Below are 23733 nucleotides of genomic sequence, written 5' to 3'. Positions count from 1 at the left end.
GGGGGCAATTTGTTTTGGTTCTTAACAGACAGCGTGCGTTGAATAAGTGAAAAATAAAAGCGAGATCGCGGTTGGTTGCGCAAACCGTTTGGCGCATTAGAGGGGTCGGTGCAGTGTCGTTGGGGGAGCGAGGCATTATTTATGAGGCGGGCTGCCGACGGGAAGAAACCGTTTAGTTTTGGTGCTGATGGAGCGTTCTTGCCTGCGGCGGTGGCGGGGAAACCGTTACCTGGCGTTGGCGACGCATTCCAAGATGGCCTCGTTCCGCCCGACGGTCACGCTCGTGTTCTTGGGCGGGACGATGATGGAGGGGGCGATGGGGTCGGCGGGCCCCCCGACGTCTACAGAAAAGAATAAAAGGCTCGAATTTGAAACCCGCAATCTCAGATTAAGTAGGTACTCGATACTCGGACCGAGATCGGCCGCGTGTCGCCATCCCTCCCGACTATCACGAGTATTAACACCCCTGTCTTTACTTTAGATCCTGTTTTTTTTTCAAGAGCACGCCGTATTTCCTGAGCGCGGTGTTAGCCCAGGTGTTAGAAGCCATTATGTAGCATAATTGAGACAAACACAAAAAGCGATTAAATGCAGCACCATCACTCACGGGTTTCATGGAGCCTCCAGCCAACCATCGATTCACTGCCCTCAATCAGTGATCTCTCTTTGAATCTGATCTCATTTTCTTTCACCTCCCCTGAGAACAGCTATGGGCTAGATGTGTTTGAGTGATTGTGCACTTACTGCAAGTTGCACCGGGAGAATTACGTGCACGGGCACGGCGGCCACCTTTGTGTGTCCGCGTTCGTTTAAGAAATTTAGTGCGGGGCTACCTCGGGTTATGGGGGCCATAAGCACATTTTTATGTTATTATTATTGTTATTTTGTGCCACTTTATTGTCAGTCGCCCGCCTTCTCAGGGGGTCGTGTCTGCAGCATCGGAGCGGGAAAGTGACAAAAACGTCCGCGACAAATGGCGGCGGGACACGGGAGCGGCACCTGCGTGATCCGGCTCTTATTCCGCAGCTTTATTTATAGCAGTGAAGTTTTATATTTAGATAAGCCCTGTTACAGTTAATTTAAGGCAATGCCAAAAAAAAAAAAGAAAGAAAAAAAAAACTTTGAATGTATGATGTTATGATTTCCTTCATCTTCTCCGTGTCGCGGCTGAGCAACTTTATAAATTCACACGGGGCTATATTAGAAAAAGTCCATATTGGTAAAAAGTGTTGAAATGACAATTAAAGGAGGCTGTGATTTTTATAAGAAATGAATCCATTAATATTATGCATTTGAAAGTGGATTTTAAGCATTTTAGTCCACATTTTCAGCTGATAGCTGTTTGTCTCTACGCGGAAATAAGAGGGTGAATATTATTTATCTCTACGATTTGTGAAAGAGTGAGCGAATAGTTGTATGTCTCTATATTTCGTGGCGAATACTATTTATCTCCATGTGGCGTATGAATGCGAGTGAATGTTTGTGTGTCCGTACGTGGGTGAACCCGCTTCTCGGCCAGTGACGGGTGGGATAGATAATATATGAATGAATGAAGTTTAACCTCTCAAGCGGCTGCTCATGAATGGCTCATGACATTATAACCGTTTATTATCTATTGAGTTTTATAAAATGAATTACACAGTTTTCTAAACTTAAAGGCTAGCCAAGCTTGTTAAATTGTTATTATTTTTTTAAAAGCCTACTCTGTCTTTGTTTGCCTCCGATACGACAAAACCGTGAACGCGTTCGACTCAACTAGAACTCATTTCATTTTCTGCAAGACATGATTGGTTCCTTGGCAGACAGTAATTAATGTATTGCAGTTCATAAACTCTCGGCATTGAGAATACCTCGAGTGTGTAATCTTCTTATTAAATGGGGAAAGTAAACAACGCAGTGACCTGCATAGTAAATTCCTACTATTAATATCACTCGCCACAACGTTTGTGTCTATCTGTGTCCAAAGACATGAGTAAACCAAAGGCAGCCGTAATTCATGGCGTGCTCTGACAGAATAAAAACGCAATATCTGTCTCGGAGCGTTTTTCCCTTTGTGAATTAGTTTTTTATTCCAAGACTTGGGTCGTTTGTATGCCGCCTTTAGAAAACGATACTTCCCGCGACGACGTCTTCTTTTTTTTTTTTTTTTTCTGTCCATATCATTCCTGTTCTCCACAGAATTTCTGTGTGGGAAAAAAAAATTTCAGATGTATATACGAGTGTGTGAACTGCAAGGTCAAGTCTAGAGATATTCACTCCCAATCCCAATAGGCCGCTGTGTTACGCATACTGAGCGCTGAATCACAAACATTGTATTAACATGCTGACCAGAACCTGACACCAAACTGCTATGCCACCAGTACACAAACATATGTGTGTGTGTGTGTGTGTGTGTGTGTGTGTGTGTGTGTGTGATCGCAAATAACACACTGCTTAAAGGAAACAGTCTGTTGACCCGATGTGTAACCGTGCTCACTTGAACAAGGCCAAAGTCAATTTGAAATTGTGACCATGTTCTGTTTATAAATGAGGCCACCTCAGGATTTGATGTGTGTGTGCGGGGTCATTTATTCCCGCCCTTTTTTTTTTTTTTTTTTTTCTCTCGCGAATGTCATTTTAATAAATCTGCCTTTTGTGAGGAGTGACTAACTTGAAGGGTCTAGTTTATAAGCCCAGAGAGAAGAGGGGCAGTTTGAGTGCCACCTAAAGCACACAACATAATCATTATTCACTGCTTGAGCCAGAAATTAGATGACTTTAGAGAGAAGGAGGGCGGGAGGGAGGCAGGCAACTATTTTGAGGAAAGTAATGAGATTGAATATTGTAGTTAGGGGAAGAAAAGAGGGAAACGTGGGGCGACGTAAGGAAAGGGGGCGTCGGTAGAGGGCGCTGTTGTTCGAGCCACCTGTTGTGGGTCGAAGCGTCTGAGCTCGGAACAAGGAAACACTGCAATCTGCAGGAGATTTGAACTAGATCTACGATCTTGCATCCAAGTGCTGCACAAATGAGAACAAGTAATAAAAATGGAAAATGATATGTGTACGATGAGGGCGTATAACACAATGTGCTTTGGGAGTTTATTATTACAAATGGGTGCAACGTGTACGTCTGCACGTGTACTCACTCTCCACCGTAAGCGTGACGGGTTGACTGGTTTTATTCTCGCCGTTCTTGTCGTTGACCGCCTGAGCGTAGTAGCGTCCGGCATCGGGGGCCACCGTGGACAGGATGACCAGCGTGTTATCCAGGGTGATGGCGCTGAGCAAACATTGGTGCAAAATACACCCCCCCCCCCACACACACACACACACGCGCACACACAGAGTTTATAACGCTCTGAAAATAAAAAGCCCAGGCTTACAGTTATTCCCGTGGCATTCGCTAACACTTTAATAAATACATACAGCCTCATTTGGATTTGAATGTGGTTAAATTAAATGAGGGCCGCTGATCTGGTGCATCATAAAACAGGCAGAACGCGCTACTTCACTCGCACTAAACACAGGTACGGGGGAGGAAATACAGACGGATGTAAAATATTACTGTCCGTGTCCAATTGCTAGGAAACGCCAATCAATCCCCTTAAAATCCTTCTGTGGCCGCTGCCCCCGACATAAGCGCGGCTGAATGCCGGTTCGACCGCCGGTCTCGTGTGAGAAGAGGCCCATTAAACCAGAGCTGACGTTAAGCACACGGCCAGATTAGGCTCTCTGTATCTGCCGGCATCTGCTTGATTTGTGCAGGATAAACACACACACACACACTCCTGGACAATTAGAAGACATGGCCCTCGGAGTCAACAAACAATCCGACACACACAAATACCGATACGCGGGCCGGCGCATATCAATGTAGCCCGGCACGCGGCGAAGCAAACGAGCGGGAGATGCAGAACGTCCTGTCAATGCTTGTGATTGTCACCCTGCAAAGCGGCATTTCAAAAAAAAGCTCCCGACTTGGTTGAACCTTGTTAGGAAGTGTTCAGCCTTCTCCTTGGGAACTGTTTCACCGAAGCCCTGCAGGCGGCGACGCGCAACTGGACCGTCCTTTGAGAGAATCCGCCTAAAACTCTTAATGTTATCTACGACGCGGCGATGCCGGTCGCTGAATAATAGACGAATAGCGGGAAGCGGTGGCCTGCCTGCTTCAATTTGTACGGATGGCAAAATTAATCTCAGGTGATTGCCTATATCAAGGCTCTCCAGGAAAATTGCATATCAAACCGGGCCGACACACACACACACACACACACACACATATATCCGAATAGACGTGGATTTACAGATCTTGACACCCCCTCAAAAAAAAAAAAAACCCTCCGACAGACAAATCCACCGAGGGGTGAGCGCTGTCAGTCAAACATATCATCAATTGAAGCCTTTTGTCCAATTTTGTCTAATTGGTTCCCCTGCCGCTCGCCCCGTCCGTACCCTTCAATCACCCCGCCTCGCAAAGTCAACAGGGGCGATATAATAACCCGCTTTATCACCGAGAGGTGACGCGATGATGAACACGGAGGCCGCGCCGACGTTCCTCCGTCCGCCGTTCCGAATGCGAGGGAAACCTCTCACGACCTCTCGGCAGCCGAGCAACATTAAGCAACGTATTTAAGAATCCTCTCTCCGGCTCTCTCACGGAGGACGTGCGGAGCGCGACCCCGCGATCCGAAGCCGGACTTACATTCGGCTGCTGGAGGGAATCTTGCGTCCGTCTCTGAACCAGGTGATCTGCGGCTTGGGGAAGCTGTGTATCTGCGGCGCGTCGATGAGAGCCCCCTCGCCCTGGGAGACCGTCTGAGACCTCTCGCCCTCCACGAAACCGCTCATATCTGGCGGAAGCGGGAGAAGTTGACAAAAAAAAATAGTGGAGGGAGGAAAAGAAATAAAGAACGGCGTTATAATCACTTTGTGTACCTTTTTTTTAAAAGTTAAGCTCCTTAAGTCGGAGCGATTCAACCGCATCGTGCGCGTGACAAGCGTCTCGTGAAACGGCGTCCCCTCCTCAGACCGCGTACTCACAGGCTACTTGGACTTGAGTCGTGCACTGCATTATGGCGCCGACCCGGTTCCTCACGATGCACCGGTAGTCGCCGGCGTGCAAGCGGTCCAGCGAGGGGATCAGGTACCTGACGGGCGCGGGCGGGAAACACAAACCGCTATTAATCACCATCAACTTGACAGACGGTGACATTTATCATCTGGTCCGCTTTTATCCCCGGCAGTCAATATGCTAAATGAATCGAGGTGTTACGCCGGGCGCTTGTATCAGATCTTAAAACGGTGTGCTACTCATTTACGAGGCGTGAACGTTTTTCGAGGCGTCGGAATCAAACGGTCGGCGAAAACCGAAGGGAAGGATCCCGGAAGCGGAGCCGGCAGACCCTCGGCGGGCGAAAACTCACCCAGGTAGGCCTCGGCTACATCTCCCCACCCGATGCGCATTCATGTTAAATGGTGTGTGTGAAATGCTAGATTGATAACCCCGGAGCCGAGTCTGATTTTTAATTGGTTTGCTATAGCCACTTAGCAGCGTCAAGACCACCCCTGACATGTTACCCCTCCACTGCAATTCAGTGCGGTGGGTCGAGTGGGGGGGGGGGTCTGATTAAATGGATTCCAGTTCTCTTCTTTGATCGGGCCTGGTGGAGAATAACAAGCAGAGGGGCCGGCCTGCGCTGCAGACCCGGGGACTGAGACACGTGAGGGTGCAGCCAAATACCGAGTATAGGCGGGGAAGGAGGGAAACTGAGGGTAGAAGGGGAGGAGCGGGAGAGGGAGGAAAAGGGAGGCGCGAATTCGAGAAAACACGGTGGAGGCGATCGGAAGACGATATCCACGGTTGTGGTCGGGGCGAGACTTGGAAACGTGGGCCGAACCGCTTCGCCTCTGACGCGGGGGTCTGAATGGGCACATTGTTCGTTTTTATACCACTCTGCACGATTTGATGGGAAAAAAAAAAAAAAAAAAGATTTGTGTTGGCAGTTTCGAGTTACGCGCGGGGATTCCAAAATAGTAAAACCATTTCACCAACCTTAACTCTGCTCTAACTCTGTTGTTTATTTTATCCTTGTTGGTCTCAGCCCACTCGCATCCTGCTTATTTTCTTTATTTCTGTCATTACTATTGTCAGTCTTTTTATGATGTCGTTTTGGTCTATTTTCAGCCTTTATGTCTTTTCTGCCCCCCCATTCTGTTGTTCATTCTTATTCTTGATGTTGTTGTTCTCTCTGCTCTCTCTCTATTTATTTGCTATTTTTAATTGATTTCTAATTGTCTCTCTATTTATATTTATATTCATATTGACACTATAAATGTTACACTGCTGTGACAAAAGAATTTCCCCTATAGGAATCAATAAGTATACCTTATCTTATCTTATCTTATCTTATCTTATCTTATCTTATCTTGTCTTGTCTTGTCTTATCTTAGGTCATCTCATCTTATCTTATCTTATCTTATCTTATCTTATCTTATCTTATCTTATCTTATTTAATGTCATCTTATCTAATCTTATCATATCTTAACTTATTTAGTCTCATTTAATCTTATCTTATCTTATCTTATCTTATCTTATCTTATCTTATCTTATCTTATCTTATGTCACCTTACCTTATCTTATCTAATGTTATCTTATATTAGCTTATCATATCTTATCTTATTTAGTCTCATTTAATCTTATCTTATCTTATCTTATCTTATATCATATCATATCATATCATATCTCATCTCATCTCATCTCATCTCATCTCATCTTATCTTATCTTATCTTATCTTATCTTATCTTATCTTATCTTATCTTATCTTATCTTAACCCCTTAAACAACTGGCGAATCAGTCCAATAGGCTTTGAATTAACATGTCAAAAGGAAAAAAAAAAAGTGATGAATGGATAAAAATGAACATTTAGCTAATCGTGGGGGGGCAGGCACAGCATCCCGATAATGAGGCACTTGTAGCTGTTGGAGGAAATGTTCAAAAAACACAGACGCAGTGATCTGGGGAAGGCAAGGTGACTCCCTTTACCTGTACTCCAAGGAGAACCGCGTCAGCTCCGAGCCGTTGTAGATCCATTTGAATTCGAGCGGCCAGCTGCCCTCGGCCATGCAGGTGAGGACCAGGCGGTTCCCCTCCAGATGAACCTGGGTCTGAGGAGGCTCCATCTTAAAATAAGGCGGAACGTCATCTGTCGGGCGAGAACGGAGAAAAAAAAAATATGGGTCAGGAAGGGAGGGAGGGAGGGAGATAAATAAAAAAGAGAAAAAGTGAGAACAGTGTGAGGGGAGTTGGTAAAAAGGTGGCGAGTCGGTAACCCCTCGGAGCAGGCACACAACACAATCCCGGCAATTCACGGGAAATGAGGTCTTGGAATAAGCTATTTCCATTTTTCTTCTGCACTGATTGGGACCTTGAAGGTCAGCAGAAAAGCCTGCCAAAAAAGAAAAAAAAAAAAAGAGAAAAAAACGGGATGGAATAAGTTGTTACTGTGAAAGCGGCTTACTCTTTTATTTCAAATTGAAATGTTCTGGCGAAGAGGTAGAAGAGCAATTTGTGCAGCAGAAGAAGTGTAAATTAACACTTCCATACCTCTAGATCAGTAAGAGGGGACGGGAAGACGAAGAAGGACTTACACATATATATTTTTATACAGTGCTCAAAAAAAAAAAAAAAAATGGGGAACACTTATATAACACATCCCAGATTTAAATGAATGAAATATTCCTATTAGATACTTTGTCCTCTACATAGTTGAATGTGCAGACAACAAAAATCACACAGAAAAGATGAATGGAAATCCAATGTATGAACCCGTGGACGTCTGGATTTGGAGTCTCGCACAAAATGAAAGTGGAAAAACACACGACAGGCTGATGTAACGTCCTTAAAACAAGTCCAAATAAATCAGTGTTGCTTCCTAAGTGAACAGTTTGATTTCACACAAGTGTGAATGACTTGGAGTAACATTGTGTATATATATTCATATATTTATAGAGAGAGAGGGGGAGAGACGGAAGATTTTGTGTTAAAAAAAAAAAAAAAGCAAGGGATTAAACAAAAGAAAAATTCAGGCGTGTCGGAGGAAGGGGAGCGTTTCCCAGCCTCAAACCTTTTCTCTCTGACAGGATGAATTACGGTCCGTGCATTCCCTTATTTATCTTTATCGTTTCCTTAATGCAGCCAGATTACACGCAGGCACAGCCCGTAAAAAAAAAAAAAAAAAAGAAAATAAAGAAAAAGGCTCTAAGGTGACGCGCGGAGTCCGTAGTCGAGCTCGGGGAGACAAAGCACTTTTATTCCGCCAGATGAAAAGGCATGATCGGACTTATTGATCTGTCTGCCTCGCCGGCCACGGTGACACTGAGCCGAATGCGCCGGTGTTTGCGGCGGGCTAATTGAAGTCTGTATTAATAGTCGCGGTAAGCCGGCGAGGCCCCGGAGCGCGCATGGTTTTAGATCCGCCGCGCCGGCTGAATCATTCTCGCGGCCGATTACCGCACCCTCTCCCCTCCTTCCTCACCCGTACACAAGTTCACATCCGAGATTTATGGCGGTAAACGCCGGGGACGATGTGGTGGAACTGGGTGAACGCGAGGGCAGCCGGGCCGAGCGAGAGCGGGGATACAGAAAATTGAACCGCCTCGGAAGTGTAAATAAAAGAATGACTGCGAGAACCCCTGCGTCTCGCACCGGCGGTCACGAAATCACATCACGCGTATACACAAACACAGATAGAAAGGGTGCGCCCGGAAAAAAACTCCTTCCCTCCAAAAAGTTTGAAAAACGGTAGCCCTTCCGACTCGCAAACACACACACACACACACACACCGTTCCTTTAACAAGCCAAACAAACACCAGCTGCCTCATCCCTTTTTTCCTCTCCAACCAATCCCAACACTTTCCTGTCGGGCGCTACTTCACAACACGGCTAATCCATTATTTTTGTCATCCTTGCTCAGATGTCTTCAAAACAATCACCGCCGATCCAACAGGTGCTCCACAATGATCTCCGTCTGAGCCAAAATGGAGGAGCAATCGTTACTTTGGCCGGCGGCGGCGGCGGCGGCGGTGGCCGCTGCAGGGGTTTGTTGTAATTCCATCCACCGGTGGATGCATTTGCACTTGAAACACACACACCACACCCGGCCACTTCCAGCTGGTGCAGTGGATTTTGGTGAATGCGGGCACTTGGCGATGCGGCTCGGCGAACAAGCCGACGAGCCGGACGAACAAACCCGAACCGGCAAACCGATTATCGAGGTGAGGAAAAAAGAAAGAAGAAAAAAAGCTGCATATGCGGAATTGTGGGCTGCAAACCGATCGTGGCTGCTGATTTTTTTTTTTTTTTTATTCAAACGCCATGCGTGTGTTAACGCTTTGCCAGACAGCGATAATTTGTCCCTGTTTTTTTTTCTTTTCAGGCGCTGAGAACAATCGCAGTAGGTGTGTAAATGTCCATGTAAACAATCAAGCTTGTGTGCCCACTTTCATTTAAATTTTAATAGACAGAGCAAAAAAAAAAAAAATGACACTGTATATTTCATTTCTTATCATGGTAGCTGACATTATCTTGAAGTTATATCAATAAGTATCGCTATGACAACAAGAACTCCTTCATGCTCCGCTTTTTGGATATCTATAAAGGGGAGCCGGGATTTTCCGACCCGCGGAATGCGGACATCTGACTGGAGCGGCACTATGTCATGATAAAGCTGGCATTTTTTGTGGAAGAGACAGGAGTGGAAAAGGACAGAAAGGAATGAACTGTCACTTCCTCCATTCCAGTGATGAATGAAGGGCCAGTGGTGGCTTTGGCAGGTGCATGATGCCTGCTGCAGGCTCCAAAAGCCAAATGGAGAGATAGAGGGCAGTCCAGGAACCAGGAATTCCTGCAGCACAGAGGCATTGATAAAAGCCAACTGAAGCAGTTAAATAGATCTTGAGAGGACTGAACAAGACGTAGTAGGACCGGGAGGGTTTTTTTTTTTTTTCTCCTGTTACTGCTGTACAGAACATTCCCCCCCGACGGCGAGGCCGATTCACGACTGATTAAAAAAAAAGGGTGGGGGAGGGGGGGGGGGGGGGGGGATACCTTATTCCGTGACAGTTAAGGTTGAATGGTGGCCCGGCTCCAGCCAGGTCCCCTGCTGCAGACACAGAATTTTAATGGCTGGCAGACAAAGACTACAGTGCCCGGGCAGCCTTATATACGCGCGCCCATTGTGTTCCCCCATTGCTCCATGCTGGCGTGCAATCAGACAGACGGTGTTCACATTGTCTTGTAGCCTGCCTCTTTCTTATTTTGCTCCTGGCCTCCCCCTCGCCCTGCTTCACAGCAGCTCCCGCTGCCCTCTTGATCCCTCGGGCACCTGTTTGGGGCCCAATGTGTGAGCGCGGCGCCGGCGCTCGACGCCGGTCGCGTCGCCGAGACGGAGCGATAAAGCCGAGCCGGCGATGTAAATATGAAACGGCAAACTCGCTAACCCGCTAACACGCGTGCAAATACATGCACGACGGATCCACCCAGCCCAGGGATCTCAGACTCGCGGCCTTCGGAACAATATTTTCCGGCCCCCTGCTTTTAAATCAAATCTTTGTGTTTGCGCGGCCAGCGCGTTGTTTCTCACATGCATCGGGGGGTTTGTGCAGTGGGTAACATGAAAAACGGGCAAGGACAAAATGAAAAAGTAACATTGCGATGTAATTTTTGCTTCAAAATTTCAAAAACAAAATTACTTTTTGATGAAGAAACGTATTGGGACATTGTTAAAATGATCTTTTCTTTTCTTATTTCTATAAAAAAAATAAAAAAAATGATAGCAAAAAGAAAACAGTGTACAGTGGGTAACATAAAAAAACTGGCAAGGACAAAATGAAAACGTAACATTGCAATGTATTTTTTGCCTCAAAATTTCAAAAACAAAATTATTTTTTGATGTAGAAACGTCTAGAGACATGGTTAAAACGATCTTTTCTTTTCTTATTTCTATAAAAAAACACAAAAACAATAGTAAAAAGAAAATGGGCAAAATTAAAAGATTGATTCAATAACCGGAATAGCCTTGTAAACATTATACCTCCTCTCATACATGCTACTCATCGGTTTTCTAATAAATTCTAGCGGCAAATTTTCCCACAGTGACAAGATTTTCTCTTTTAACTCAACAATATTTTTAGGGATGTAATTTCATCAATTTTTAATATTAATTTATCATGTATTTTTTAGAGGAACAGTTCAATACATATAAAGATTTTTTTATAATTTACCTGTTTACCTCCTTTACACTAAAACAAAGGAAAGATTTGGACTCAGAGTTACTTCTAGGTAATGATTTTACCGGTCCGACCCCCCTTGACATCAAATTAGGCCGTCTGTGGCCCCCGGACCAAAATGAGTTTGTGCGGCGCGTCAAGTCGTCCGAGGACATTTAAAGGAGTCATTTCGAGGGTCACGGCTGGTCATTTCGATGGGGGTCACGCAACAGTCACGCCGTTGACCTTGGCCGCTGCGATTGGCCGCTGAGAAGGCGAGGGTCGAAAGGTTTCCGGAGACGGCGATGATGAGACTCGCCGTATGGAAATGAAGAGGATAAACGCGAGCGCTCGTCGCTCTACGGGACGGGAAGATGATGTCGGGACCGGGTGTTATTGTCCGGACACGAGAAGAGCTTTTAACAAACACACACGGAAAACACACACGATCATCCCCCCCCCGTCTCATGAAAGCAGTCCTGAAGGTCGGGATGATCAGTCACTCTGTCACCGGCTCCTGACACCGTGACAACATCCACCCATTGATTTACACTCCATCACTTAGGTGAGCCTGAAATCAGTCAAACATGAAGAAAGGGATCAGGAAAGACAACAAACAGGAAGAGGAAGCAGGGAGGGCGAAAAACAGACGGGGGGGGGGAGAAAAGAATAATAACGCGTGGTTTAATGGTAAAAGCAGGGTGGGAGCGGGGCGAGGAACGGCGAGAGGGAGGAGGAGAAATTAAGAGAGAAAGGGGGGCGTCCTCCAACACCAAGCAGCAAGGTGAAGTGACCCATTACAGCAGAAGCCAAATAAGCAGGCCAGGCCTCCAAGATGGAAAGCCTCCATCTTCCCCTCCACTCATTTAAAGGAATGGCCCATGGATCAGCATCTGCATGCGATATATGAGTGCCAGTCCATCAAAAGCTTGATGTCTACCCAGACCACCTCGCCGTTCCCCTCCATCCCCCGTATTTATAGCCCTTAAATCACTCTCCCTACCGTTCAGTAGGGCTACATTATTACCCGCGTTGTGGCGATACAGACTTCATGGTCGAAACGACATGCTTTTTAAAAAGCTCCGAACGCTCGACGTCTCCAGACACGGAATACGGATTTTCTTGTAAAGCTGTCGGAGATTTTTTATTTTTTTTCCCCCCCCTCTCTGACGTTCACGCCGACGCTTTCCGCGCGAACACAAGATCTCAGGCGTCTCCGGATGAAGCGCCGCGCGCACGTCGGCTCCGAGTCTGGAGGCTCGCCGGGGTTAATTGACGTGAAACTGATGCCTTTCGTAGAAATGGGAAGTGCTGCGTCTGGAATTGGATGCTCCTGCGTGTGTGTGTGTGTGTGTGTGTGTGTGGTTTGGGGTGCATATGTATATTTAGGTGTGCCGGTCTGATGCAACAGCAACACAATTAGAAGCAGCAGCATCCAGCCAACAAATGGAGATTTAATTAGGAGTGAAGACGGAGCGCGGGGCCGGTCAACGGGCACCCGATTGAATTATCCGAAACACATTCCAGCGGACAGAACTGACAAATTCACGGTTACGCGTCAAAAACACACACACGCACGTGCGCACTCTGCTTGGAATCCTTCCACGTTTTCCTCAACGCTCCTCTGAGCGTCTTACTTTACCTCTCTGCTATGCTCCACCTGTCTCAAACCATCTTTTTCTTTCTGATTGCCTCCTCTTTTCTTTTTCATCTTCCCGTCTGAAGTTTCTTTTTCTCCTTCCTTTGTCACAATAACAGCTTCCTCTCCGTGATGTGGCGGTCTTTTATTTTCTCTTCTCCGTGTCCTTGATCCCTCCCAGTACAGTTGTTGGCGTCCTCTCCGTCTGTGCCCTCTTATCAGTTGTCATCGCCTTCATTCACACACACACACACACTCTCTCGTCTCATCCGGTTTCCTCAATGCTTATTCTGATGTCAGAGGCGGTATATTGTGCAAAGTACCGAGGGATGTGTCTGTAATATCCAGGAGTATAATTAGTAAGTCCGGCTCCTGGCAGTGAACACGGAACAAGGAGGAGCAGCACGGGCGCGAAGCATATTGTCAGTTAATGAGACCTCACACACCAGCAGCCACCATTACATGCCCTCTGCAGGATCCAGTCTCCAGTAAGCTCAGATGGTCTTTCAGTGGGGAAAAAAAAAAAAAAAAATGGCTGTGCAACTGTTGCTAGCGTAGCGAGATATAAGAAAAATAAGTCTTTAATCACCACCGAAAAAAAAAAAAAAAAAAGATAGACGGATCAGGGATTTTGTGGCGGCGAGATTTGTGTCGAGTATCTCGATTCAAAACAGATCAAGACAGAAATGTTCGCCGAGTGCTATGGCGATACTTATATAAATATAAAACATTGTTTTGGGGGGGGGAAGAAAAGAAAAGGGAGCTTGCAAGATTTCTTATTTGCGCGACCGATGCAAAATACTTCGCCAGGCTTTCGCGTGTGTCTGACTGACATCATGTTTTTTTTTTTTTTTTTTTTTTTTTTCCCCCCATTGTGACAGATGGTTTCTGCAATTTGGAGGCAGCAATAAGGTTTTTTTTTTTTTTTTTTTTTTTTGCAGCAGCAGATCACATCTCTCTGACTTTTTTTCTTCTCTGTATTTCACTGGAGACGAGTGAGACGCCGAAGGGGAGGGGAGGGGAGGGAAGGGGAGGATATAGCTACAAATTTTCACTTGATCTCCGCGAGAGCTAATTGACATTGTTCGGAAAAAAATAAAAAATAAAAACAACAAGAAGGAGCAAGAGGAACGAGATAAACGACAGTAAGCAGAGGAAATATCAGATAAATTAAAAAAAAAGCTGGCATCGGGAATAGAAGGCTGGATGCTTTTTTTTTTTTTTTCTTTTTTTTTTTCCTTTTCAAGCCATGAGAAGGTTGAAAATAGGCCTCGGTGAATTTAGAAAGTAGGACAAAGGCTAATGGAGGAAAATAAACAAACGCGCCGAAATGTTAATTCCGCAGGGCCCCGGGTCATTAGAGTTAATACCGCGCGCTACGCCATCTGCCGTGATTGTTTACACTAGCCTGGATAATTAGATCCTAATTAGTAGATGGTATGGTAGGGGAAACATTATTTCACACGCATTGGGATGGAGATGATCAAATGCACCTGCAGTGCTGCGCTGCATGTCCATCTTGGGACCCCGCTGAAGATGTAGCTCTCAGAGAGGTTGCGATTTAATTGCTCGACGCGCCGCATAAAATCCGAATCCTCAGCATCCGCGGAGTTAAACTTTTTTTTTTTTTTTTTCGGGAAGAAAAAAAAAAAAAAAAAAAGTCGTCTTCTTTGACGTGGAGAAAAACCTGTCGCCTTCTTCCTCTCCATTATCCCTCACGCCATATGTCTGTGCGGGCGTGCCCGCGCGTTATTGTCTGAATATGCTCATTATCTCGTGTTTGCGACTGTGTCTTCCAGATACAGACACCGGAATATTATCAGACAGAATGTATGGACTTAAAAACCGCCATGTTCTACCCATGCTTTTCTCCCCCTGCCAATCCCTTTGAATCTCTGAATGGCTGAGATACCACCGGCATGCTAATAGTGTTTTGCTCGGTGCGAGGTATCAGGGCGCCTGCCATTGTAATATATGTGTGTGGAATAGCTGGTGATTGTGATTCTTATCAGTGTGGCAGAGTGCATGAGCGCAGAGCAGTGAGTGGCAGGATCTGGCAGTAAATGCTAATAGCAGAAAGCAGCTGACAAAGACAAGAATTATTATCTCTCTTCATTACATTTACACGCCCGCCCGCCGCCCGCCCGCCTGTCTGTCTTCCCTCCTTCTTGGTGCAGGTGTGAACCGCTTATTTTCCTTTCACAAAAGACGAACACGCTCTTTGATGCAGATGCGCTAACCGCTCGGGTATTTTGCTCTCGCAACGTACAGTTACACAGATTTAATGATATATAAACAACCCGCCGTGTTTTTTTTTTTTTTTTTTTTGTCTTTCGACAAAGTTCGACGGCATCGAACCGCATCGAGAACGTCTAACGGAGATCCGACCGATATGTTTTCTCATCACGGTCCCACTCCTTCCGACCTTCGCGCGGATCCATCCCAATATTCCGCGCGACCTCGAGTTCAACCTTCCGAGACGTCCAAACGGACACGAGAAACACGGCTCCCCCCCCCCCCCTTTTTTTTTTTTTTCCGCTGTGAATTAAAAGGCCCCCAGGTAGGAAGAAAGACAGGAGGAAAACAACTCGGCCGCGTTGTGCGAAGACAGCCAGCCAGCTTTGTGCCAGCAGGCAGACAAAGATCTGTACGCCTTGACATTATGCTAATGGCAGCTTTTGGTTGGGTCTTACATGACTTCACACGGCAAAGCCCATCTCAATTATCACTAACTAGTGCTGAGTGAGAGGCAAGTGAATTCAAACAAAGCGAAAAAAAAAAAATAAAAGTAGGAAGGAAAGGAAGATGGTTAGATGTAGTAATTGTGTTCTTTCTGCATAATCCTTTGGGGCGGTTTAGCGCGAGAAACACCTTGTTAAGATGTTGCATAACAGAATTCGATGTGATTACTACGAACGTACACGTACGTGGAAGCGTCGGAAAACAATAAACAATTCTGATTGATCGAACAAAACTTTTGCGGATGGATATTATTCTTTCACTTTTAGGTTAGTTTATTGCGCCCGGGTTATCGGAATGGAAGACCCGTTTCTTTAAAATTGGATTCTTTGTTATAAAACATACACACTCACATAAAAATCTGCCTTTCGATTGATCCCATCCATCTCCCTTTAAAACGTCTGTCTCCTCACGATAAGTGTTTAATCTGTCACAATTCCCCCCCTTGGAAGATTTTTTTTTTTTTTTATTTTATTTTTGGGAGAATAATAAAATAAAATAAAATAGAATAAAATGAAATAAAATAAAATAAAATACAATTAAATTAAAAATAAATAAATAAATAAATAAATAAATAAATAAATAAATAAAATAAATAAATAAATAAATAAATAAATAAATAAATAAATAAATAAATAAAAATTGCAAGCTGGCTTACAAGAAAATCATACTCCTTGGTCAATTGTTATCGTAACACTGGCGCAGGCAGCAGCTCGGAGCCCCGTGCCAACAATGCCATCTAATACACGAGGCTAATGATGTTTTTCTAATTATCTTAAGCCTGCACTCGGGCTAACGTTGCTGTCAGTGTTGCACCAGTGATGTTGGCAGAGTTGTTTTCCTCCATTGAGTTGAGAGCAAAGATTAAGAACCTTGCTGAAGGAAGGAAAAAAAAAAAAACACACACACACAAATACTCCGTGTTATTCAAGCGTTGCACTCGGCATTGCAACTTGTCAGAACAAGCGTACGCGAAGCACGGCGCCGGCAAAGTTTTGTTAAAACCAAGGTTATCGCTATTTTTGGACGTGGTCTTATACATATGCACGAGCTCTTTATATGTATTAAAAGAAATTACAACCGCAGCAATTTTAGTCTTCACACAATGTCAGGTGTATCCCGGAGGTTATCGTTAGACATTACATAAATTTAAATAGGAACAATGTCTTCCGTCGGGTTAATGTATTCACTGACTTTCTCTGCCGTGTTATTGAAATGTCCCCCACCGCTTCTCTTAGCACACAAATGTAAAAAAAAAAAAAGAAAAAAACCCACAGTTGTTGGTTATTCTCTGTGAACTTCTAACGCCTCGGCGGACCTACAAAGCGAAGGCATCGATTGTTGCGCTGAAATATGCGCGGACAATCGAGAAAATACGGCGTAATGTTTCCCGGCGCCAAAGCAACAGCATGAGTGATTTGAAGGCTTAATGCAGCCCTCCACGCCACACCGAGTTATGGCCTGTGATTTGCATCATAAACGTCTGTTAAATTTCCACTCTTGGAAATGAATATCAGCAAATGACAATGTGACAGAGAGCCAGATGGAGAGGATGGAGTGACATTTTTTTTTTTTTTTTTTTTTCCCCCCACATTTGAATTTTCTGCCCGTGATGGAACCTAATTCCATATTACTACATCTATAAGCCATGCACAAACACACATCAAATGGTGCTTTTTTTTTTTTTTTTTTTTTTTTTTTTTTCCTACCGAGCATCATAATCCCTGGATAATCTTCATCCACAATATGCGCAGTGTTAAATTGGAGGGAAGATCCACAAATGAACATATTTACATCACTCCCATTAGTGAGACACTGAGGAGATAGTGCTGCTGCTTTGAAGTGCCTGTAGGCACTTAAGAATTTTATTGGAAGCACTTTAACACTCACCATGCCTTGCTAAGTAATGTGCTTTAATACACATATAATGCAGTGGATTACAACTCTGGATTTTAATAAATCATCTGTTTTATTTATTACTGCTCTTTTGCCACTGCGAGTTAATGGCATATTTAATCTCAACCCTGGATTCAGGGGCTTTTCATGCTTTCTTGAATGGATGTGTGAGTATTTGCGTGTGACACGGACGCTGCACGTTTGTTTGCGCGCCTTATTAAAAATGCACGGCCCAAAATAAAAAAAAAATAAAAAAAATGTACAAGTGGGCCGTAGGTATCTGCGCGTGGAATTATTCATAGGTGTCGATGTCGATTAACAAGCATGTAGATACAAGCGTATAAATATGTGTGATACCGAGGAAGTCAATGAATGTATATTTGAATTCTTCAGCAGATTAAAGAGATGTTCTCGTGCTCCGCGGCCTCCTAATGACAGCCGGATCAAAAGCTCATCATGTTCCTGGTTGAGATGAAGGAAATCATTAGTGATGGGTCAACAGGGCATCATTAGCCAGCATGCTACCCGTGTGGCATGTTTACTTTGCTCAGAGTCTCATCTTATGCGCGCGCACCTGTGTGCATGTGTGTGAGTGTGTGTGTGTGCGCGGGATCATCAAATGCATCCATACTGCTCTCTGATCTCTGCACAGTGTGTGGGAGGAACACAGGTCTCTCCGGAGGCAGATTTCCCCACAGACAAATGCCGCTCCAGCAGTGAGAGCTAGCCTCATCTATTGTACCTCCTGCCTCCATCAACTCACTTTCCATCTATTACGATCCAACAGGCTGATCTTCATGGCTGAAGCTCATTGTAAAATCCCAGCCTTGCTGATTCAATAGGCTCTGGAGGACTCTGACAATGACCAATTCACTCATGACTATTATTCATCACAAAACCTTTCCAGCTCTCCAATAAAATCCACCACCCACCTTTCCCTCTCTATTTGGTATGCTGTAACAATCCATCACTTCCAAATGCTGTTGCCCCTACTGAACGTGCACACACACACACACACACGCGCGCACGTGAGTGCGTGCACATCACCTTTCTTTTAAAAGTCCTCTGAACAAACTCTGTCTCACTTCAGAAATTGATATTTTGGTGCAGCGCGATACCGTCTCTCAGCACTTTCCCATAAATTCCACTCCCCTTCGCAAACATTCCCTCCCGGCTACTGTCTGCCGCTGCAAACTGCATGTTTTCCAATGCCAAGTCTCTCTCCTGCCCTCCTTCTCCCACCTTCAGATGCCACCCATCCGCCGCCCGTATGCCTGACTGCTTTGACAGGCTTGATATTCAGGCGAGAGGGGGGCTGGGGAGGGATGATCCCTCCACGGAGCGGAGCTCTGGCAGTGGGGTCCACTCTCCAACCGCCGGACGCAGAGCCCTAAGCCACCAATTAAAAAGTCATGAAGGCTTTTAGGGGCTTGCAGGGCAGCGGCTTCTCACTCTGTGGATTCACTGCCTGAAAATAGTCTTTGTGTTCCAGGAGAATATGCAGGAGTTTGAAGAGATGGAGGTCAACGGAGTAGAGGTGCCCTGCGCACGTACTGTACCTCTCCCTTCAGCTCTTAAGCAGCACTCTCCTACTCGCAGCTCACCGTCCGCCGTGCAACAACAGCACCGTGAGCATTGTTCTTCCCTTTGCCAGTGTGAGACTGCAAAGCTCAAATGCAATTTAAAAAAAAAAAAAAACAAGTGGAAACATTGGCGGCGTCATGCAACGTTCGCTCTTTCGCGTCACTTGTCGTTTTCTTTTAAAAACGCGGCCGCAAATAACTCGGCTATTGTTGCCGGAAGGGTTCGGCTCAATGGCACCGCTGAGTTCAAGTAACAACTCAAGTACCTGTTGAATAGACTCCAAGTTGCGGGTTTCGGGCTCGACTTTGACTCGCAGTCATCAGCAAAGTAAGCACACCGCGTTATTTCAAAATCCATGCACTCAACATTAACTCAGACAATATAAAAAAAGCTATCGGCACAAGCCCCATAAATAAATTCGCCTGTAATTCGGTTACTCGCTGAATCAAAGCTGGGGCTTAAACACACTGTCCGCCGGTGGAAACAGATAGCAACCCAATGCACTTTCTTTGCCGGGACGCGGCTGTCGAGGCACGGCGGCGTCACTTGGAGCTTCACGTCATTCTCGCACTTCCCTTATTTAGTGCCATTTGGCTGTGAGCGTTAGCCGCTGTGCTGACAGTGTACTTGGCACGGCATCTTAACGTGCGCTACCGGTGGCCCAGAAGTATCACAGTAAGCAGCAAAACGCATCCTGTTTTTTTTTTTTTTTGTGTGTGTGTCTTTTCTCACATTGTCATTTTAAATAAATGCGACACGGATCATTGTGAATTTTTAATTATTCCAGTAAGGGATGATGACAGAAGATTAGCTGAAAGTAAACAAAGGTCTTGTACAGCATCACTTGCCTTTTTTTTTTTTTTTTTGCAAACTTTCTTTTTACTTTGAAATGAATTATTTCAGGCGGACGTGTTGCAGTAGTGAGCGCTTCCGCGTCAAGGCGAGAAGGTTCCTTGCAACTTCTGCAACGATAACTAAGGTGATCCATTGAATGGGGAAATTAGCATGGGACTAGACAGATGTCAACATTATTTTTAACCAATACGAAGCGAAAAAAACACAAAGATGCTCCTTTTTTGCTACTGGAGCTACATGGAAGAGTGAAATGATCGACATCACCCAGAGCGGCTTGACCGTTACGTTACGCGACGACGAAAACACGTGTGTGCAAGACCTCCCGGAAGAAGTAGGGAATTCATTGCGTGAGTTTAAAACACATGAGAGTCCATGAGAGAATTTCTGAACAGAATGAATGGACGAATGAATAAATACACAGGCACGTCCGGCGTCGCTGTGGAAATAAATGCTAGTAAAAGTAAATGCAATGGCGGGGGGCGTGGAGCGCATCATCCGACCCGGAAAACTTTGCCTCTTAAAAAGCGGCATTGGAAAAACGCACGGGTGACCGTTTTCCTTGTAATGACTACAAGGACGAGCCTCGTAACAGAAAGGAGATCTTAATTTGCGGTGAAAAAAAACAAACAAAGGAAAAGGCCTCGGCTTCAAAGCATTAGTTTTAGTCTAATGAATAGCGACCATCCATACTATTGTCACATACCATATACCATTGCCAGCCGCTAATGGAATCAATAAAGCCTTGCAAATATTTACAGGACAAGAGAGCCTCGAGGCAATCAATTCCAATCTATAGGACGATGGAAGGTTCTACTGTGGCTGTGTGTCAGGGTAGAAAAATCAATAAAGTCAGCTTTGGAAACAGAGGGAAAAAAATAAATAACAACCTTATTGCAGTGCCCCCCTCAGCCTTTCACTCATATGCTTTCTCCCTCCTTCCATCATTCTAACCCTTGTTTGGATTCCTCCTTTCTTTCACAGTTGTCCAGGTTTGACATCAGCGGTGGTGCTACCCAGCGGGGAGTGCATGCAGCAAGGTATTTCCAGACAGCTTTTGAAGAAAGGAATCAATGTGACAGGCTATTGAAGGCCTGGGAGATAACAGCTTCTACTTCAGGAAATCTCCACTGGTACAAAAAGGGGCGGAGCGGAAAGGCCGGGAGAGAGAGCGAGGGAAAGTCTCCTGACGATAACGTAGGAAAACAACAGTTTTTTCCGCATAAAGCAACAGGTGAGGTGGGGTGACCGATTAAAAAAAAAGCCACTCGTGGCGACGGCATGCTTCGTCAATACCAGGCTGTTTCTATCGGAGAGACGGATAGTTTACGTAATTCCGGGCTTCGTATTTTGCAGCATCTGATTTTAAAGGAAGCACCGAGTCACTTATTGCTGCATTAATGCCTGATAAAAGCGTGGACAGGCTTACGAAAATGGAAATAATGGCTTTTGGCGTCCCCGCTACTTCGCTGATTTTCTTTTATAATTCCGTTCTCCCGATTTATCGTTCTTCGGGTTTTTTTTTTTGCTGTATTTGAAAATTTCTTCCCTGATGAAATAGCCTTAGTCTAGCTTAAGAAGAAAAAACAATAAAAAAATATAGTGAAATTAAAATTCATTCATGAATTGAAAGTTCTAGAAGACAGCGACCTTAAGCTTCTGTAAAACGGGTCGCACGGCAAATCCATCGTCAGTTAAGTTTCGGCGAAGCAATGTATTTTCAATGGTGACTACTGTATTAAATGATTTATTAAAGAAATAGAATGTTTCCATAAATATTTTCTATTTACATTTAATATGATTGTTCACGTACTCATTTATTGTACATTTTGTATTGTATATCAATGTTTATTGTACGTTACAATTATCCAAAAGTGTGTCAGAATGTGGGAAGCGTAATACAATCGATGGTTGGTTGATAACAATTTGCGAGAGGTTCGTAAAGGGTTGACTGAGGTTCGTTGCGGGTTAATAAATCTGTAAATACCATCAAAATCCCTACTTTGCAGAAATTCACTTTTTGGCGGGGGGCTCTTGGGACGTAACTCCCGCAAAAAGTGAGGTCACGCTATAATGCCGATTCTTTTTTTTTTTTTCCCTCTGTAACGTAGAGGAGTCCTCACGCGGCTCCCGAAAAACTTCAGCCTAATGAGCGGGTCGTTGGACGGGGAGGATGAAGGGCGGCGAGAGAGCGACTCCCATCCTGACGCCGTGTTTTCACCCTCTCGTGCACAACGCCGCGAGAGAAGGGAGGGAGAGAGATCAGACAAAGCTACAGCTTTATGCCAGCGGCAATAGGAGCCTCTTAAACAACTCCATCTTCCTTCAGCGGTATCATATATGAGAGAGTCGGTGCATATGTGTGTGTGTGTGTGTTAAATAGCCACACAATGAACCCTGCGGTGGCCTGGCTTTGGTGCGACGGAATTCTAAACAGCTGGAGGGCAATACAAACAACGATTGAACAAGCGCAACTAACAAGTGCGCGGTGAATGAGGAGGCCACACGCTACAGAATATATCACAGTGCGCCGCACCGCCCTGAGATCTTCAGTATCTGGTGTGTGTGTGTGTGTGTGTGTGTGTGTTTGTGTTGGAGTGCGGCTAAATCGGGCAGAGATGTGCATAAATCAGTTAATCCGCTGCTTTTAATGTTTTGACTGCATATTATGAATATGGTCCATGCATCCCCCCCCCCGCCCCCGCCTTCGGATCAGATAGTTATTGAAAAGTGTGCCTCAATTAAATGATTTTTTAATGGAGCTGAGAATATGCAATTCAAGTTTCCAAAATGTGCATGTGTGTGTGAGAGAAACTCAGACACGATACGCAGCATTGGAGAGAGAAACAAGGAGACTGACCACACAAACTTGAGAACCCATTTGGCAAAGCACATGTGGTTCTGACTGCCAACTTGTGAAAAATGTCAATTACTCTCTCCACATCTAAAACTTTTATGAAGGCCGCTTGGCTGTATCAAAGCCTTCCACCTCACCAGCTCCCTCAAAATGTTTTCTCTCGGAGGAAATCCACTTTAATTATTGAAAGTGTGGCTTCAAGTTTATTAGCGTTTTTTTTTTTTTTTTTTTTTCTCTCCAGGACTTCCTTCAAATTGCCGTTCAAGGCTTTTTTTTTTTTTTTTTACCGTCGTGCATTTCAAAAACCGATCTCATTGATCCCGACCTGTCTCGGTCCAAACGGGACGGCTGTCAAACCGTTCACGTCGACCGCCTCCCGTGGAAAGCTTGTGATGCATTAAAGAGGAGAGAACGCGTAACAACAACAAATAAAAGATGTGATTCTGTGAAGGAGGAGGAGGAGGAAAGGGGCGACATACGGACGGAGCCCAACTCTCAGTTTTATCAAAATCTGCCGAAAAGAGAAAAACTGATGGAAATCAATGAAGATGAGCAAGTGATAACGGTGTTTCGGTGTGGCGACGCCGTCCGACGAATCAGCTCCCCCGGCCCCGCGGTGAACCGACCATCCTCTCATCTGCGGCAGAGGGCCGTATACCTTCCCCAGCGGCGTATCAAACGGACAGAAAAAAAACAGTGAGGCTAGATTTTTCTGCCGCTAAAAGTAACACTATTTTAATCCCATATGGATCAAAGGGAGAAGCAGGCTAACCCCCCTCCTCCTCCTCCCCCCCGCTTTCATTAGAAGAACAGAATACGGCGTTGAAACCCTCCCTTTTCTCCAGGACTGAACGGCCAGGTTTGATCAATCCATAGCTCCGGCCTCGGCTCTTCTTGTAAAAATTAAAAATAAAAAAAGG

At 45.1% G+C, this 23733-nt stretch overlaps 1 protein-coding gene across 2 annotated transcripts in view; it reads right to left on the bottom strand.

The window, feature by feature from the left end:
• The window catches only part of sdk2a (sidekick cell adhesion molecule 2a), a 91854-nt gene that overhangs the window by 31987 nt on the left and 36134 nt on the right, over nt 1–23733 (bottom strand). For both annotated transcript variants that reach the window (XM_086175504.1, XM_086175505.1), the window contains exons 2-6: nt 7023–7182; nt 5019–5125; nt 4681–4828; nt 3125–3258; nt 230–341 (exon numbers count right to left, since the gene is read on the bottom strand). In XM_086175504.1, coding sequence (XP_086031630.1) covers nt 230–341; nt 3125–3258; nt 4681–4828; nt 5019–5125; nt 7023–7182 — 661 coding nt within the window. The remainder of the gene's footprint in view (nt 1–229; nt 342–3124; nt 3259–4680; nt 4829–5018; nt 5126–7022; nt 7183–23733) is intronic.

This window comes from Fistularia commersonii, chromosome 28, assembly GCF_037954325.1.
Source record: "Fistularia commersonii isolate RoL2024-O1a breed Wild chromosome 28, RoL_Fcom_v1.0, whole genome shotgun sequence".
NCBI classification, from domain to species: domain Eukaryota; kingdom Metazoa; phylum Chordata; class Actinopteri; order Syngnathiformes; family Fistulariidae; genus Fistularia; species Fistularia commersonii.
Note: the sequence above shows the minus strand (reverse complement) of the source record. Positions and strands in the feature narration are given on the sequence as shown.